At 37.3% G+C, this 19,208-nt stretch overlaps 1 protein-coding gene across 3 annotated transcripts in view; it reads left to right on the top strand.

The window, feature by feature from the left end:
* The window catches only part of SENP7 (SUMO specific peptidase 7), a 164,662-nt gene that overhangs the window by 20,667 nt on the left and 124,787 nt on the right, over window positions 1-19,208 (top strand). For all 3 annotated transcript variants that reach the window (XM_027867203.1, XM_027867194.1, XM_027867184.1), the window contains exon 4: window positions 8,597-8,697. In XM_027867203.1, the coding sequence (XP_027723004.1) occupies window positions 8,597-8,697 (101 nt within the window). The remainder of the gene's footprint in view (window positions 1-8,596; window positions 8,698-19,208) is intronic.

Below are 19,208 nucleotides of genomic sequence, written 5' to 3'. Positions count from 1 at the left end.
AGGTCAGAACAGACACAGATCAGCAGCAAGGCCAGAAAGGAGGTTAGGAGTCCTGAGAACATAGATGGGAGCAGAACTGCTTGTCTGTTCCTCCCTCAGCCAGCCCAAAGGCAAGAGAGAAGAGTAGGAATACAACCTCCAGCCTCCAGCCTCCTTTACATCAGCAAGACAAATGAGCAAAGGAAGGAGCAGAACTGTCAGACTAGACCCCTGTTGCTTTCTCAGCTGATAGATGAGACAAGTGGGAGCAGCATCAAGAGGCTCCTACTTCCTTTATGGCACTCAGGCAGTCAGCCAGGAAACATTCATTAAGCACCGACTTTGTGCCAGGCACTATGCTAAGTACTGGAGATACAAAAAAAGGCAAAAGACAAACCCTGATTTCAAGGAGCTCATTCTACTGGGGGAGAAAACATGCAAACAATTATGAACAAACAAGTTATATATGGGACAGATAGGAAATAATCTTAACAGAGGGACTGCCCTGAAGTTAAGGGGGAATCTGAAACTGTTTCCTGTAGAAGCTGAGATTTAAGCTGGAACTTGAAGGAAGCCAGGAAATCCAGGAGATAGAGATGAAAAGGAAGAGCATTCCAGGAATAGGGGACAGTCAGTGAAAATTCCTGGAGTCAGGAGATGCAGTATCTTATGTGAGGAAGAGGTAGATAGCCAGTTTCACTGGATCTAAGAGAACTTGGTGGGGGAATGTGAAGTTTAAGAATCCTGGAAAGGCAGAGGTGGGTAGATTATAAAGGGTTTTGAGTTCCAAAAAGAGAGTTTTGTATTTGATACTGGAGGTGATAGAAGTCGTGGGAGTTTATTGAGTGGGGGAAGGAGGGCATAACATGGTTGGACCTATGCTTTAGAAAAATTATTTTGGTCAGTGAGTTGAGGATGTACTGGAGTGGGGAGAGACTTGTGTTAGGAAGACCAGGTTATTGCAGTTGTTTAGGCATGAGGAGATGGAGGCTTGCACCCAGTATCAGGAGAGAAGGGGGCATATTTGAGAAGTGCTGCAAAGATGAAATCAACAGGTCATAGCAACAGATTGGATATAGGGGTGGTGGTAAGAGACGAGTGGTTGAGGACATCTAGGTTGCAAGGCTGAGTGATTGGGAGGATAGTGATACAGTGATAGTAATAGGAAAGTAAGGAAGAACGGAGGGTTTGGGGGGGACAGATAAGTTCAGTTTTGGATATGTCAAGTTTAAGATATCCATGAGACATCCAGTTTGAGGTGTCTAATAGGCAGTTGGAGATGTGAGATTTAGGGGTCAGCAGAGAGGTTAAGACTGAAGCAGGTTAAGGAGATTTGAGAATCATCAGTGTACAGATGATAACTGAATTCATGGGAGCTAATAAGATCACTAAGTGAAACAGAATAAAGGGAGAAGAAAAGAAGGCCCAGGGGAGAGCCCTGTGAGTCACCCACAGTTGGAAAATGTGACCCAGATCAGTAAAAGAGCTTGAGAAGGAGCTGTCATATAGGTAGGAGGAGAATGAGGAGAGAGCAGAATCCTTAAAACCTGGAGAGTATCAAGAAGAGAATGATCAACAGTGCCAAACATGCATGCAGAGAGGTCAAGAAGTAGACTGAGAAAAGGCCAATAGATTTGGCAGTTAAGAAGAGATCATTAGTGACTTTGGAAAAGGCAGTTTCAGTGGAATGAGGAGGTCAGAAGCCAGACTGTAGAGAGTGAGGGGGGAGTAAGTGTTATAGATAGCCCTCTCAAGGAGTTTAGCCACAAGAGGAAGGAGAGATATGGGATAACAGCTAGCTCCTGCTAATGAGTGTGTCTGTGACAGGAGGAAAGGTCAAGGGCTGAAACTCCAGGAGCTGTTCTTACTTCTGGTCATATTAGGTCAAGTGCTCAGTCTGGTGTCACCTCTAAGCTCTATCACTGCCTGCCCATGCTAGATACAGTGCCCTGTGCACTGTTAAAAGCTCTGCCAGCACAAGTCAGTTTGGAAGGAAGTCTGACCCTCATTACATGAATAGAGTTCCATCTCCTTCCTCAGGATCTGGAGTACTGAATCAAAAGAAGTTTGCCCTATGTCTCTGATAGGAAATCTCCCCTTCATTTGTGACCCATTGGAAAACATTTGTTTACTGACCAGAAACTAGTGTGGGGAGGGTCAGGCTCTTCTACTGCTTTTATCTCCATCCAGACAACCAGAAGAAGTGAGTTATCAATTTTAACATTGGAAGGAATGGTAACATGAAGCTATACTGTGTAGCTCCTCCATCAACTTTTATGGTTCAAATGACCTATTCCTTAGGGCTATCTTAGCTTTGCTTTCTCCAGTGTGTAGTGCTTGCTATAAGAGTTTGCTATACTCCTTCAGGGCACTACCCTGTTCTCCTGAAGTTTAGGAATCTGAAGTAGTAGGACTTGGAAAACAATGTCCTGTGACTGGTAAGAATACTTGTTGCCCCTGTTGTCAGCAAAGGACTACTCCCCTAAATGAAATAGAGACATTTTCCTTTCTTTTTTTCCTTTGTGCATGTAATGATAAGAATAATGATAATGATGATGAAGATGAAGATAATTAGCATTTATGTAGCCCTTTAAGGTCTGCAGTGTGCTTTACAAATATTATCTCATTTGATCCTCATAACAACCCTGGGAGGTTGGTGCTATTATCCCCATTTTACAGATGAGGAAACTGAGGCAGGCAGTTTAAATGATTTGTCTAGGCTTATACAACTAGTAATTGTCCGAGGCTAGATTTGAACTTGGGTCCCTGAAGTCAATTCCAATTCTTAAGTTTCTGTGACTCACACATATTCAAATACTTGTCTGCCATCAGAGTTACCTATGATCCTAAGTGCCACACTTGCCAGCTTACTCTTTCCTTTTCTAGTTTTCTCTTTATCCTGTCCACCTGATTAGTGAATGTTGTTGCTATGCTAATCTGTTTTGCCTAATTGGGGGAACTTCACTAAAGGAGGAATAGGGTTCCAGACAGTAGAGGTTGGAGGTAGCCAAAGTCTTTCTCCTGGAGTTTTCATTTTCTTAGTTCCTCTGTTTGAATTTTAACAAAATAAATTGTAGCAAATTATAGTTCTTAGCTTAGCACTTTGAATTAAATATACTTATTAACAGTATAGAAAATATATTGTAGAAAATTCTCACAGTAACTCATTGCCTTCAAAGAAAGGCCATCATATAACTCTAATAAATTATAATACATAGTACCATGACAGGACTACAAACTTCCTGCACAGCAATTATAATCTCTTACAACTCATAAAACTAGTCCTTTTAAATTCATAGGTCCATTTTTCTAGGCTTTTCCTGTTTCAAAGTCCTACTTTTATGCTTCATTGAGGTGTGGAGGTGACTTTGGATTCTCAAAGGCTGTACAATTGAGTATAAACCCTGGTAGGTCCAATCATTCTGGAAAGGCCTGAACCAAGTTTGTCAAGGACCAGCACAGTTATGGGGAAGCATAATACCAGTATGCCTCTATGTTTCTGTGTGATGAATTCTTTGCCCTTAGTAACCCATGAAAGGAAGAAACATGCAAAATAACCCTTGATACTTGGTAGGCCCCTTTGGCTTCTGCAGTGAATGAGGCAGAGTAAGGGAATAAACAATGTTAAGAATCAAACTGTTGTTAGATCATTGTTAACCATTAAAGGTTACAGAAATTATGAGATTTTTGTTCCATGATCGGTGAGTTGACATGCTATTGGAAGAACTCGCACATATAAATGTAGCTATACTCACAGTAAACTAAATTAGAAAACAAAAGGAAATTGCAGCTAGATGAAAAGATTGCTTACAGGTTTTCCTTGGAAAAGGAGATGGTAAAGTTGATTTCATTCTGCATCAAAAGGCAACAGGTAATTTTATGGGACACCTTCTTATCTTCTTTGGTAGTGCTTATGACAAGGTTAAGCAAAATGATGACCAGGAAATATTTATTGCTTATTATCAAGATTCATTATAAACTATGGGATGTAGAGTGGTTCTTTCTATGAAGAACTTCTCATGTCTTCTATGAAAACAAGATATTTCAAACCAAGTCTATATATATTTATACTTAGTAATGTCATTGTGAATGTTGGCATAAAGGAGTAAGGAATATATTGGAAAATATGCCTCAGGTTTGAGGAATAAAAGATCAACAACAACTCAGAAGTCTTACATTTCTGTGTCATGGATTTCTTCCAGAAGAGAGTTTAAAGATGTCTAACAAGACAAGCAGTGAGTGACATCACAAGAAATGAACCTGATGGTATCTTACCATACAGGAAACAACTGATTATTGATATGGGAATAATACTGGAATTACTTCTGTACACTGTCAGACAGTTGGCTACTTAGAACAGTGGTCAAAATCAGCATCAAGTTTAGAAGAAAGAAAATTGTTTGCAGTGTCGTATTCTTCCACTTAGCAACTACTTTTAGTTGACCCATTAAAACAAACTGATAAAAACTGGGAAATGGGATAAGGCAAAGATTGACTTTGGTTAAACCTTTACAACCAACTGGGAAAGAGTCACTGAAACAGAAGTCCCAAAGGGACCTAGAAACCTTTTTCCAGCAAGCACTTTATATTCTTATCTAGCAGAGAGAGATGATAACCTTTGGTTTAGAATGCACTTTCATTTGTAAAATGTTACAGAAGATTATGAGAAGATTTATCACCTCATCAAACAGCAAATAGCAGTGAAAGTGAAAACAAGATTTACATAAGACTCAGCTGAGCTTTATTATCTCAAGACGACCATAGATGAAACTGGCAAGAAGAAAGCAAATAGAAGATTATTTCAGTAAAGATATATATTTTTTTGTTATCAGTGACAGGAACTACCACATTTCCACCCTAATATTTCAGTGCCTGGTGTGCTGTTCAAAGTAGTACTTAGAGCTTTGAAGATAAAATTGAGAAGAGTGGACCAGACCAAATATACATAAAAAATACACTTTAACAGCAATACAGTCTTTGGAGTTTTGAGGGATCATTTATAAGATAATTTTAAGGAGAGGAATTTATCAAAGGAATGGAAAAACTTACAGATTTTATTGCTACCCTCAAAAAGATAAGCAAGAGAACAATAATCAATATCTACCTATATGCTCACTTATCTTTATAAAATCTTTAAAATGATCTGCATGTATATGTATAATGCTTATATATACATATGTACATACATATATGTATAATGAAAATATAAGAAGGAAACAGGAAGCTTTCTCAAATGATTTTTTACAGGACACCACATCCTTACAGTTACACAGTTGACTTAAAGGCACAGAGGATGCAATGTCCTACTGTATTTGTTGTTGCTTACATAAGTGCTTTTGATTCATTAAAGCACAATGTATTCTTTAAAGTTGTCTTCCAAAAGGTTGTTTCCTCTGCATTTGTAAGATGATAAAAGATTTCTTTAAAAATCATGGAGCTAACTCTTTTCAACAATACTGTGATTAATAATATCACTTGAATCTCCAAAAGCGTTTACCTCTGTCTTGGAACATATCATGAATAAATTCCAAACGGAAAAGAGATTCCTTATAGATGTTGAGTTCTCCCAGATGTTCCTAACTGTAGATGACCCATATCAATTGTGTCAAGGTCCTTGCACATTATAGGCCCCCCTCATTGAAAGTCGTGAATACTCAAAGAAGATAGGCCTGACAGTCCTTACAGGAAAAACTAATTAGATAAAAAATGCCTATTTTCCAGGGTATAATATAAAATAAGATTAGTATATCTAAGACAAGCACTGCAGATAGTGATTTGGACCCAGAATCAAAGGACAAGTATAGGCTGGATTGCATTTGGAAAATTCCTCAATGGCTTTAATGATCCCAAGCTTCTCTCACAAAGGCCTATATTTTAAAAATTGATTTTCTCTTGGAAGTGTAATATGACGGTGAGTCTTGGTCCATTGTAGTCTGTGAAGAATCAGATTTGTGGGTGACTTCAGAGGCAATGTACGAGGGCCTAGTAGGTGTACATGGGTTGCAGCATATTTCATTGATGACTTATTTGCAAGACGTGAAGCCCAGGGATATCACTGAGGAAAGGGAGCCATGCTAGTCAATAAAAAAATATAGGGGCAGCAGCTAGGTGGCGCAGTGGATAGAGCACTGGTCCTGAAGTCAGGAGGACCTGAGTTCAAATCCGATCTCAGACCAGACACTTGACACTTACTAGCTGTGTGACCCTGGGCAAGTCACTTAACCTCAATTGCCTTAAAAAAAAAAAGGGATAACAAATAACCTGAGTGTTCCACAAATTCCTTTGAAAGGTACCAAGACCTAGATAAAGGTCTGGAGCACATTGGGTGCCTATACAGTCAGTTCTACTATAACACTTGTTTTGAAAATGAAAATTTATTTCAATGTGATTTTTGTATTTGTTGATGTTGACTCATTTCAGTTGTATCCAACTCTTTGTGACCCCATTTGAGGTTTTTTTTGGCAAAGATACTGGAGTGGTCAGCCATTTCCTTCTCTGGCTTATTTTCTTTTTCTTTTTTTCTTTTTAAATTAATTAGTTCATTTTTAGTTTTCAACATTTACTTCCATAAGATTTTGAGTTTTAAATTTTCTCTCCCTTGCTCTTGTCCCCCCTCCCCAAGATGGTGTATAATCTGATATAGGCTCTACATATGCTTTCATATTAAACATATTTTTACATTAGTCATATTGTAAAGAATAATTAGAACCAATGGAACCATGAGAAAGAAGAAACAAAACAAAAAAAGAGAGCAAATAGTATGCTTTGATCAGCATTCAGACTTTCTCTGGATGTGGATAGCATTTTCTTTTCATATAAGCATTTTCAATTCATATAAGTCTTTCCAGGTTTTTCTGAAGTCTGTCTCTGGCTTATTTTTACAGATGAGGAAACTGAGGCAAACAGGGTTAAGTGACTTGCCAAGAGTCACACAGCTGGTAAAGTATCTGAAGCCAGATTTGAACTCAGGAAGATGAATCTTTCTGACTCCAGGCCCACCGCTCTATCCATTTCACCACCTAGCTGTCTCCATTTATATATTAGGGAACAATTTGAACATAATTCAGCTTTTGAGTTTGTTAATGCATGATTTTGCTTGTGAGAATGCAGAAAACTGCACCTGGCTAAATGAAACAGGATAGGAACACACAAAACATATACTCATACACCTCTAACATGTACCAGGTACCTCAGTTAACTGTATGTGTTATCCTATAGGGTTGTAATTTGCAATTCTTTCACATATGTGAACTTTTATATATACATATAAACTCATTCAACATTCCCAATATAACTATTATAGCATGTATTCTGGTTAAGTAGCAGCTGTTGGCAAAATCTGTCCCCACACACACCCATGCATTACTTCCTCCCTCCTCACCCACACTTTTTCTTCCATGGCTGAGGCAGGCAGGCAGTCCTTGTCTGGTGACTACCAAACCAACTAGTAGGAACAAGGGTACAGGCCAAGCAGCAGCCCAAGAACAGGGAAGCCTCTAATATTTATTGTAGTATTTGTGTATTTCTTAACTATTTAACATATATAAAACTGTGCTACTGTTTTTATTAGATTCTTTTATTTTAATGCCACTGATGAAGTTTTTGAATGTTATTTTCTCTAGTCCCAATTTCCCCATAAGCCTTTTGGTTTTTGTTGTACAATTTTGCATAGTGGGATGATTTTTAGAAAAGCACATATCGTATTATAGCAGAACTGACCGTACACACACACACACACACACACATATAGAGAAAGCTCTATGAAGAAGCTATGGAAAAACGTAAGGAAGGATCATGGAAGGCAAGATAGTGTGGACGAGGATGAGTTGTTATTTGCACCAGTGGAGGATGTACTCGTGTTGATTAGATCACAGATTATTTAAGTATAAAGATTTTTATCACTCCTTTTGGATTTTTCAGATACTCCTTCAATTTTTAAAAATTAAACTTATTTTAAAACTTAAGCATTTATTTTCTTTGCCTCTACTTCTTTCTTCCTCACCCCTGACTTCTTCTGGAGTCCCAAAGTATATAGGCCCTGACATATGATGAGAAGAATGTGGAGATTACTTTGTTGTTTTTAAGTGTTATACCTGTTACAGGCATGCTTTTTACAAAAACAAAAGAAACAAAGCAAAAACAAACAAACAAACAGTATGATGCTGACATGTGCATCATTTTGTAATCCTAGTGAAAACTCGGTATCTTTTTCTGCAATAAAATTTTTGAGTCCAAGCCTATAATTTCATTCATGTGGGGACATATTTTTGAAGAGTTTTCTTGGACCCTGACATATTAAATGTCTTGCCTTGAGTCACACAGCTAATATGTGTCAGAAGCAGGATCAGATGTTTCTGACTCCCACTGTTCCATATTCCTTCTCACACTAATGACATATAGCAAGTTATTCCTGAAATTTTATTTGTCTACCTTGTTTTTCCTTCTTAGGAACTTCTAAGTGAACTTAGGAAGTTCTAAATGAACTTTTCTGCATTTTTCTATCTTCATTATCCAGGTATAATGAATACTTTTTTAGTATCTCTTGAGTGTCATAATAGTGTATTACTCTATTCTTTTCTTCTCAATTTTGTCATATATTGTCTGTTTTGTTTTCCAGTGGATAAAGGGGGTAGGAAATAAAGGCAGCAGCTCTTTTTTGCATAAGAGTAAAAAGGATTTCCATGGGTGTACTGTCACTTCTAGGCCATCTCCAAACAGGTAAGTTGCATGTATGTATGAACAAACAATTAAGATGTGTGTGTGTGTGTGTGTGTGTGTGTGTGTGTATGTGTTTTAATTAGATATAAGTATGCAAGTTAGTACTTTGATTTTGTATATTCTTTAATTTTACAGTCTTGAAACTTTAATCTTTTAATTATTTTTAAACTTTTAAAGTCAAGTGAAATGTACCTACTATTTCTGTTTTTTTGAAATACTTAGAATTTTATCAATTTTTCAAGTATTATCCAGCTATACAGAAAAGAAAAAAAAACTCTTTAGCATATGGTTTGAATGATGCTATTAATTAATATGGATAAATCAAATTGCTATTACTGTTGGGACTTGTAAATTTCTTGAGGATTTGGCATTGTTACAACACCAAATGTATATTTAAAAATAGACACTAAAGAGGTGGTAGATTTGTGTCATTTGGTGTATTATACCTAAACAGTAACAGAAAAAGAAATCTAATCATCAGTCAATGAGTGTAAATAGGAATCTCTTCTTTTCTCCCTTAATACACATTTGCTGTTTACCAGACACTTTTTCTTTACTGAAAGGGAGATTAGCATGTACACAGAATATTAGTCAATAAATAAACATTTATTAAGCACCTGCTATGTTTCAGGCACTGTGCTTAGTGCTGGCCATATAAAGAAAGGAGGTCACAATTTAATGGTGGAGACAGTAAGCAAATAAATATGTAAAAATAAGATATACACAGAAAAAATTAGAAGTAAGCAACAAAAGGAAGGCACTAGAATTAAGGGGATTGGGAAAGTTTTCTTGTAGAAGAAATTTCCCTGGAACTTCAGGGAAGCAAGGAAGCAGAAATGAGGAGGGAGAGCATTTCAGGCATGGGGGATGCCAGTGAAAGTGGTATCAGGAGATGTCGTATTTTACTTGAGGACCAGCCAGGAAGCACTTAATCGACTCTCTACCAGATGTAATTGAATATTTAGAATAATTATTAGAATATAGAATCTTATATATATAATTATAATTAGGATAATCAGAATAATTAAAAGAACACTGACAAACCATATCCTAGAGGAAAAAGTAGGCAGTTGTTCAAAACATTTTATGTTAGGAGTAAATACTTATCCATTTGTCTATTCCTGATGTTTGGGAGAACCTATATGTGTCTCACAAATGGACATATTATTCTGTATTGAGTACCTCCTATTTGCCTAGCATACAGCGCATTTTAATAATGTTTTACATTTTAATGTAATTTAATCATGATTTACAATATAATATTCAAACTATATTCTCAGAGTCATAGAATCTCACAGTTGGAAAGAACCTCCTTTATAACACACTGAGACGCAATTATACAACATCTGCTTGAAGGCCTCCAGTGACAGGAAAGTCTTCTGAGGAACTCTAATTTTAATTAAAAATTTTTTTTAAGGAGGGGTGCAGTGCACCTAGGTGGTCCAGTGGATAGAACTCTGGACCTGGAGTCAGGAAGACTAATCTTCCTGAGTTCAAATTCGTTCTTAGACACTTACTAGCTCTGTGACCCTGGGCAAGTCACTTAACCGTATTTGCCCCAGTTTTCTCATCTGTCAAATGAGCTGGTGAAGGAAATGGCAAACCACTCCGGTATCTTTGCCAAGAAAATTCCAAGTAGGGTCATAAAGAGTTGGACATGATTAAAAATGACTAAACAACAATAACAACAACAAATTTTAAGAAGTATTCCCTTATAGCAAGCTGTAATCAGCCACTCTGTAACTCCCATCTCTTGGTCCTAATACTGCCCTCTGAAGCCAAATAAATCAATGAATCAACAAGCATTTATTAAGACCCTGCTATGTTTGAGACTGTGCACTGGAAATGCAAGTACAAAGAATAAAACAATCTCTTTTTGCCAGGAGTCTTCCCCTCTTCCCTGCCCCCCATCCTTTTCCCTTCACTTAACAACCCTTTTGAATAGTTGACTGTTGTCATGTTCTTTCCTCAGCCTTCTCTTGGCCAAACATACCCCATTTTTAAATCTGACATTCATATGACATAGTTTTGAGTCACTCACCATCCTGATCCATTTCTCTGGTTGTGTTGAAGTTTGCCAATATTTTTCCTAAAATGTGGTGGCCAGAACAGAAAACGGTCCTCCAGATGTAGCCTAATCAGACCTTCCTTATTCTAAACAAAGTGACTCTGTTAGCTTCTTTGGGTTATTGTGGACTCAATAGGCTTGCAGGCCACCCCAACAACCAGATTTTTTTTTTTTTTTTTGATGAGGCAATTGGGGTTAAGTGACTTGCCCAGAATCACACAGCTAGTGAGTGCTGTGTGTCAGAGGTCATATTTGAACTCAGGTCCTCCTGATTCCAGAGATGTTGCTGTATCCACCGCGCCACCTAGCTACCCCTCATATCTTTTTCTTTATGAACTGTTACCTAATCTTGTTTCCTTGATCATGTACTTGTGTAGTTGATTTAAGACTATTCAACACAATGATTTAAAGGTTATTTAAAAATTTTAAATGACGTCAGATTTATATCAATCACATATGAACCTATGAGCATGCAAGGCTTTTTAGTGATTTCACATTTGCTAATAAACATGTATAAGATTGCTCAGAATTCTGTTTTTTTTTTAAGAAACTTTTGTTAATAAGTCAAATAGCTTCTAATAAATGGTAACATGGGTTTGAAAGTGATAAGATTATCATTTGTCAATGATCTGGTTATTCCATTATTGGGTCAATCATTGTTTTTAGAGCAAGCATTTTTTTTTTTATCACTAGACCACAAAAATCAGGCTTTTGAAGATGGTCATTTTAAACTGGTATAAGACTATTTTGAAAGCTAATTAGCTCTATCCTTCTGTTATAAGCAAACATTTCACAGGATTCAGAGATAGAAGGGACATTTGATCTAACGCTTCCCTTCCCTCCTCCCTAGCCAGTTTTATAGATGAGAAAACTTGGCCTAGAAAAGTTTTGTGCTTCCCCAATTCCTCTGACCTCAAATCCACTGCTTTTCCCCTCACATCTTGCTACCTTTTTTTTTTTGAAGAGTATTTTATATTTTATTTTTCCCCAATTAAATGTAAAAACAATTTTCAACATTTGTTTTAAAAATTGAGTTCCAAATTCTCCTCCCCACTCCCCACTCCTCTCATTGAGAAGGCAAGCAGTTTGATATAGGTTATACATGTGTAATCATTCAAAACATTTCCTTATTAGTCATGTTGTAAAAGAAAACATAGATTAAAATAAAAACTCAATAAAAATAAAGAAAGCAAAAAAGTATGCTTTGATCTGTATTCAGACTCCATGACTTCTTTCTCTGGGGATGGATAGCATTTTTCTTCATAAGTCCTTCAGAGTTGTCTTGGATCATTATATTGCTGAGAATAGCTAAGTTATTCATAGCCGATCATCTAACAATATTGCTGTTACTGTGTACAGCGTTCTTCTGGTTCTACTCATTTCACTTTGCATTAGTTCATGTAAGTCTTTCTGGTTCTTCTGAGCATCTAGCTCATCATTTCTTTATTTTATTTTATTTTTTATTTTTTATTTTTTTAGGCAGTTGGGGTTAAGTGACTTGCCCAGGGTCACACAGCTAGTAAGTGTCAAGTGTTTGGTCTGAGGCCAGATTTGAGCTTAGGTTCTCCTGACTTCAGGACTGTGCTTTGTCCACTGCGCCACCTAGCTGACCCTTAGCTCATCATTTCTTAGAGCACAATAGTATTCTATCACAATCATATACCACAACTTGTTTAGCCATTCCCCAATTGATGGGCATCCCCTCAATTTCTAATTCTTTGCCACCAGAAAAGAGCTGCTACAAAGGTCCTTTTCCTTTTTATTTTTTATCTCTTTTGGGATACAGACCTAGTAGTGGTATTGCTAGGTCGAAAGGGTGTGCGTGGTTTTAGAGTTCTCTGGGCATAGTTCCAAATTGCTCTACATAATGGTTGAATCAGTTCACAACTTCACCAATAGTGCATTAGTGTCTCAATTTTCCCACATCCCCTCCAACATTTGTCATTTTCCTTTTCTGTCCTATTAGACAATTTAATGGGTATGAGGTAGTACTTCAGAATTGTTTTAATTTGCATTTCTCCAATCAATAGTGGTTTAGATTTTCATCTGGGTATAGATAACTTTGATTACTTCATCTGAAAACTGACTTCATATTTTTTGATCACTTATCAATAGGGAAATGGCTCTTATTTTTATACATTTGACTAATTTCTCTATATATTTGAGAGATGAGTCTTTTATCAGAGAAACTTGCTTCAAAATTTTTTTCACAGTTATGATTGTTGTGTTTCCCTCCATCCTATTTCACCTCTGTTTATTCTATTCTCTCTCTCCTTTCACCTGTCCCTCCTCAAAAGTGTTTTGCTTCTGACTAACAGCTCCCTCAATCTGCCTTCTCTTCTATGAGCATCTTCCCCTTTCTCTTATCCCCTTCCCCTCTTACTTTCCTGTAGGGTAAGATAGATTTTTATACCCAATTGAGTGTGTATGTTATTCCCTCTTTGAGCCAGCTCTGATGTGAGTAAGTTTCATGTGCTCCCCTTCAACTCCCTCCATCTTCCTCTCTACTGTAAAAGCTTTCTTGCCTCTTTTATTTGAGATAATTTACCCCATTCTATCTCCCCCTTTCCCTTTTTCCCAGTGCATTCCTCTTCTCACCTCTTAATTTTTTTTTTTAGATATCATTCCATCATATTCAACTCACACCTGTGCCTTCTGTTTATATATACTCCTTCTAATTGCCCTAATAATGAGAAAGTTCTTATGAGTTACAAATGTCATCTTCTCGTGTAGGAATATAAACAGTTTAACTTTATTAAATCCCTTATCATTTCCCTTTCCTGTTTACCTTTTCATGCTTCTCTTGAGTGTTGTATTTGAAAGTCAAATTTTTTATTCAGCTCTGGTCTTTTCATCAAGAATGCTTGAAAATCTTCTATTTCACTGAATATTCATTTTTTCCCTTGAAGGATTATTCTCAGTTTTGCTGGGTAGGTGATTCTTGGTTGTAGTCATAGTTCCTTTGCCTTCTGGAATATCGTGTTCTAAGCCCTCTAATCCTTTAAAGTAGAAGCTGCTACATCTTGTGCGATCATAACTGTGGCTCCACCGTGCTTGAATTGTTTCTTTCTGGTTGCTTGCAATATTTTCTCCTTGACCTGGGAGCTCTGGAATTTGGCTATAATATTCCTGGAAGTTTTTATTTTGGGATCTCTTTCAGGAGGTGATTGGTGGATTCTTTCAATTTCTATTTTACTTTCTGATTCTAGAATATCAGGGCAATTTTCCTTGATAATTTCTTGAAAGATGATGTCTAGGCTCTTTCTTTGATCATGGTTTTCAGGTAGTCCAATAATTTTAAAATGGTTTCTCCTGGATCTGTTTTCCAGGTCAGTTGTTTTTCCAATGAGATATTTTACATTGTCTTCTATTTTTTCATTCTTTTGGTTTTATTGTTTCTTGATGTCTCATAGAGTCATTAGCTTCCAGTTGCTCAATTCTAATTTTTAAGAAATTATTTTCTTCAGTGAGCTTTTATACCTCCTTTTCCATTTGGCCAATTCTGCTTTTCAAGGCATTCTTCTCCTCATTGGATTTTTGTACCACTTTTACCATTTGGCCTATTCTGTCTTTTAAGGTGTTGTTTTCTTCAGTATTTTTTTGTGTCTTTACCAAGCTGTTGACTCTTTTTTTAATGGTTTTCTTGCATTACTCTAATTTCTCTTCCCAATTTTTCCTCTGCCTCTCTCACTTGATTTTTAAAATCCTTTTTGAGCCCTTCTATGGCATGGGGCCAGTTCATATTTTTCTTTGAAGATGTAGGAGTTTTGACTTTGTTGTCTTCTTTTGAGTGTATATTTTTATTTTCCTTGTCACCATAGTAACTTTCTAAAGGAAAAAAAGTCAGCAAAACTGATCAATACATTGATAAAAAACCTGACATATACAATGTTCCACACCTACCTCCCCCATATTTTCAAATCTGATCTTCAGTCTCTTTCTCTTTTCCTCCTTGGCCTATGAAAGGTCCAAACTAGTACTTTCTTGGCATTAGGCCTGGGGATAGATCACTATCTTTACCTCGCGTCTTCCTATTTGCAGACTAGGGTGGGGTCAGTCACACAGCTATCAGGTTTCTTGAAACCTAAGAATTCATACACTGTGAGTCTTTCAGCACAGGGCCAAATCCTAACTCCCCTCCTCCATATCCTTCCTCCAGTTTTCTGATGTGATGAGGGTACCTGCCTCACCGTGGCTGCAAACTCTGGTGTGCTAGTGTTTCTCCTTGCCCTGGGACTGCCACTCAGGACTGTAACCCAGATCTGAGTATGGGCAAAGCAACAGAATTCTGTCTCCAGTGCCAGCAAAGAGACCCCTGTAATTACCTTCTTACCAGTTTTTTTAAAGTTTTGAATTTAAATACCAAAAAGAAAAAAAACATTTCCATGTACATAGCAGTTCACAAAAAGAAAATTCAGTATGAATCTGTGAATCTCTAATAAGTACTACTTTTAAAAAAAGTATTCAATAAATTCAACACATTTTCATAATTATATTGCTTGTCTGTGCTTTTCTGAATTCCTTTTGTTCTTTTCTGTACATAAAAAAAAGTTACTTTTATTTGACATCAGTATTGTTAATACTCCCACCCTCCAGGCCCCTTTCTAATAAAAAAAAAAGCTGAGAAAAAGAAAAAAAAACTTGTAATATGTGTTTAGTCAAGAAAAAATGAATTTACAAAATGGCCCTGACCAAAAATGTGTATTTCTTTCTGTACCTTGAGTCTATCACTTCTCTGTTAGGAGGAGGGTAACATTTTTCTTCATAGATACTCTGGAAATATGGTTGGTTATTGCTTTGATTAGAGATCTTAAGTCTTTCAAAGTTGTTTTTCTTTGCAATCTGTGTATAGATTGTTCTGGTTCAGCTTACCTCACTCTGCATCTGTTTATACTACCTAGGATTTTCTGAAATCTTCTCTTTCATTATTTCTTGTTCAGTTGTGTCTGACTCTTCGAGACATCTTTTGGGGTTTTCTTGGCAAAGGTACTAGAGTGGTTTGCTTTTTTTCTTTCTCTGGCTCATTTTACAGATGAGGAAACTGAGGCTGTTTAAACAGAGTTAAGTGACTTGCCCAGGGTCACACAGCTAGTAAGTGTCTGAGGCCTGATTCGAATTCAGGAAGATGAGTATTCCTGACTTCCTGACAGGCCCAGCACTCTACCCATTGCATCACCTAGCTGCCCTAAAGAGGTTTTATATTTGTATTTTTTTTTTTTTTTTTTGGCAAGGGCAATTGGGGTTAAGTGACTTGCCCAGAGTCACACAGCTAGTAAGTGTTATGTGTCTGAGGCTGGATTTGAACTCAGGTCCTCCTGACTCCAGGGCCAGTGTTCCATCCACTGCACCGCCTAGCTGCTCCCCCTAAAGAGGTTTTGTTGCGTAGTCATTTTCAGTTGTGTCTGACTCTTTGTGACCCCATTTGGGGTTTTCTTGGCAGATACTGGAGTAGTCTGTTATTTCCTTCTTGAGCTCATTTTACAGATGAGGAGACTGAGACAAAAAACTGAGGCTGAAAAAGCTTTCCTAAATTTGCCGAGTAAGGCAGTAGTAGGGCTAAGATTGTAACCTGACTTTCTGCCAAGTGACTTGCCCAAGGTTACACAGCTAGTAAGTGTTTGAGGCTGGATTTGACCTCAGATCTTCCTGACTCCAGGCCTGGTGCTCTATCTAATGCCTTCTCATTACTTCTTAAGCCACAATGATATTCCTTTACATGAATATACCAGTTTGTTTAGCCATTCCCCATTCCCCAATTGATGAGCACCCTCTTAGATTTTAGTTTTTTTCTTTTTAATACCGTCTTAAGGACCAGGAAGTTGTTTTGCTTGTGACAATTCCTTCCCTAATATTCTCTTCTCTCTTTTACTCCACCAAAAGTGTTTTCCTCTTGAGTTTGATATATTTCTACACCAAATGATTGTGTGTCACTCTCTTTTGTTTCAGAGAAGAGATTCATCTGATGGCCTACTTGTCCTACCCCTTTCTTCATATGCGCATGCTGCTTTTATGCATCCTAATTATAAGAAATAACATGTTCTATTCCCTTCTATCTCTTTTCTACATTAGTATATTCCTTTTACATTCCTATTTCCCCTCTTATAACCTTTGGAACAGAACTAGTTCATCTTCAGGTCTCCTGTTTTTCCTTATGTAATTTCCTCAGCACCCTTTTTGAAGACATTAAGGTTCTGAAGGGACCCTTATTTCTTCTCCCCCATTAAAATATTAGTGTTACATAATAGTATAGGCCCTTCTAGTTGCTCCAATAAAATACCTTTTTTAGATTTCTCTTGAATCTTGTGTTTACATTTCAAACTTCCTACTCATCTCTGGTCTTGAAAATTTTCAGTTCTGTTAAAGGTCCATTTTCCCTCTCTAGGGTTGTCCTCAGTCTTGCTCGGTTAATTATTCTTGGTTACAAATCCATATTTTTTGACTTTTGGAATATTGTATTAGTATGATGAATAAGTAGATACTCAATATCTGAGAGATTGGGACGTAAGAAGAGTAGGAGTCATTGAACATTTCAAATCCTTGTAAGGGATTTGTCTCTTTAGTTTAAAATTTGAGGCTCTCCTTAATTTGGCCTCATAGGAACATAGAATTTTAGAGTTGGAAAGGATCTTAGAGATCTTTGTAGTCCAATTTCTTCATTTCACAGATGAGAAAACTGAGACCCAGAGAGGGTATCCAAGGTCATCCTGGCAGTAAGTGGAGGTCTAATGGCTCTAAGTCTAATACTGTCATTGTACTGCTCTGCCTCTTCAAGCAACCTTTTCAACTGTATATCCTATGGTTTTTCTAGACACATCCTCTGATCCAGCTAATCCAGACTATTTAATACTTTTGCAATTATCTTATACTTTTCCACCTTTAATACTTCACTCCCCACCCTCACACCCCCAACTAGAATGCCCTCCTATACTTTCGTCAATCCAAATTCTGCTAGTCTCAACTCCAACCTTACCTCCTTCACTGTTCTAGCCACAGTGATCTTTTCATCTTTAGGGTTCCTGCAGGTCATATATAATAGTATACCTGATTTTGTATTCTCTCTCTCTCTCTCTCTGCGTCCTTCCCCCCACCTCCCACCCCACCCCATGCATAAATGTTTATTGATTGGACTTTGGAATTAGAGGTGAACAATTGTTTCAGTGTTCTTTTAGATATGCAAAGGACTGAAAAAACTTTTCTAAACTTGCTGAGTAAGGCAATAATAAGGCTAAGGTTGTAACCTGACTTTCTGCCAAGCTTTCTTTTTGCTAGATTCAGATAGTTTTTTGAGGGAAATTCTATGGGTTAGCCCAGGGGTGGAGAGACTGAGACTGCATGTTCCCCACTTTTGGGTTAGCTAGAATACCTGGGAATTAAAATGGGATAAATTCACAGAATCAGATATGACCATGGCTAGTTAGTATGAAAATGTCTACAGGAAGGCAGTGTTGAGGGATTAGGTAGGAGGCAGTCTGAGATTCCTGAAGTTGATAAGGTAGAGTCCAAGGGATCAGGACAGTCAGCAGTCTTAAAACCAAGGATAACTCCACATTAAGTTTTTAAAATACTGGGGATCTTTGGCCTCCTGGGGTCTTTTAACAACAGATAGTATAGTTAGCCTTTGGCTCTTCTCTCAGGTCAGAACAGGACCTGGAGCAGTTGATATTTTCTGATTCTATTGTAGAGGTCAGAAATTGGCTCTCAATCCATGTGACTTCAGCATCCAAGTATAAAAGAAAATAACCCACCACCACCACAAAAACAAAAACAAACACAAGAAGAGAAACTAAGGGAAACATTTAAGTAAGAAAAGCCAACAGGCCATATTTTGAAACGCCTCAGGGAAGGAATTTTTATCATCTGGCGCTCTGAGAGTATGAGATCCCATTGAGGACAATCTGTAGCCTGAGAGTGGAACTCTGACTTTTTCCTTTTGGGAGCCTTCTTTCCTCAGTCTGATAAGATATCTGGTTTGAACCCCAAGGGCTGGGGAAGGGTGAATTCTTCTTTTTTTCTTTAATTCTTCCTTTATTTTCTTTTTCTGAGCCACTTTGACATTTTACCACAAAGTGTGATTATATCATGTGGCATGTAGCATCACTGGAGAAGAGGAAGGAAGAAAACAAACATGTTAAGTACCGTGTTGTAGGCACTATGCTAAGTATCAGAGGCACTCTACTAATCTCCGACTTTACTTTTTCTCTAGGGAGTGGGAATGTGCTGGCTTTTAACCTAATGAATCTTGGGTACCACAGCCTCCTTTAAGGGCCTCAGGAGTACTATTTATTTCTTTCCTAACTTTATTTCTCAGTGACACTTGCTATGATATTTTTGCTAATTCTTTAATTAAGGTTCAGAACTGTTGAGTGAGGAAGTTTTTCTTTCTTTTTTTTTTTTTCTCAATAATACTCTCTACTGGGATCCAAACTCTCTTTATTCCAAGTGT

Source organism: Vombatus ursinus, unplaced genomic scaffold, assembly GCF_900497805.2.
Source record: "Vombatus ursinus unplaced genomic scaffold, bare-nosed wombat genome assembly UNPS02001419.1, whole genome shotgun sequence".
NCBI lineage: Eukaryota > Metazoa > Chordata > Mammalia > Diprotodontia > Vombatidae > Vombatus > Vombatus ursinus.
This window is presented reverse-complemented; position numbering and strand designations above follow the sequence as displayed.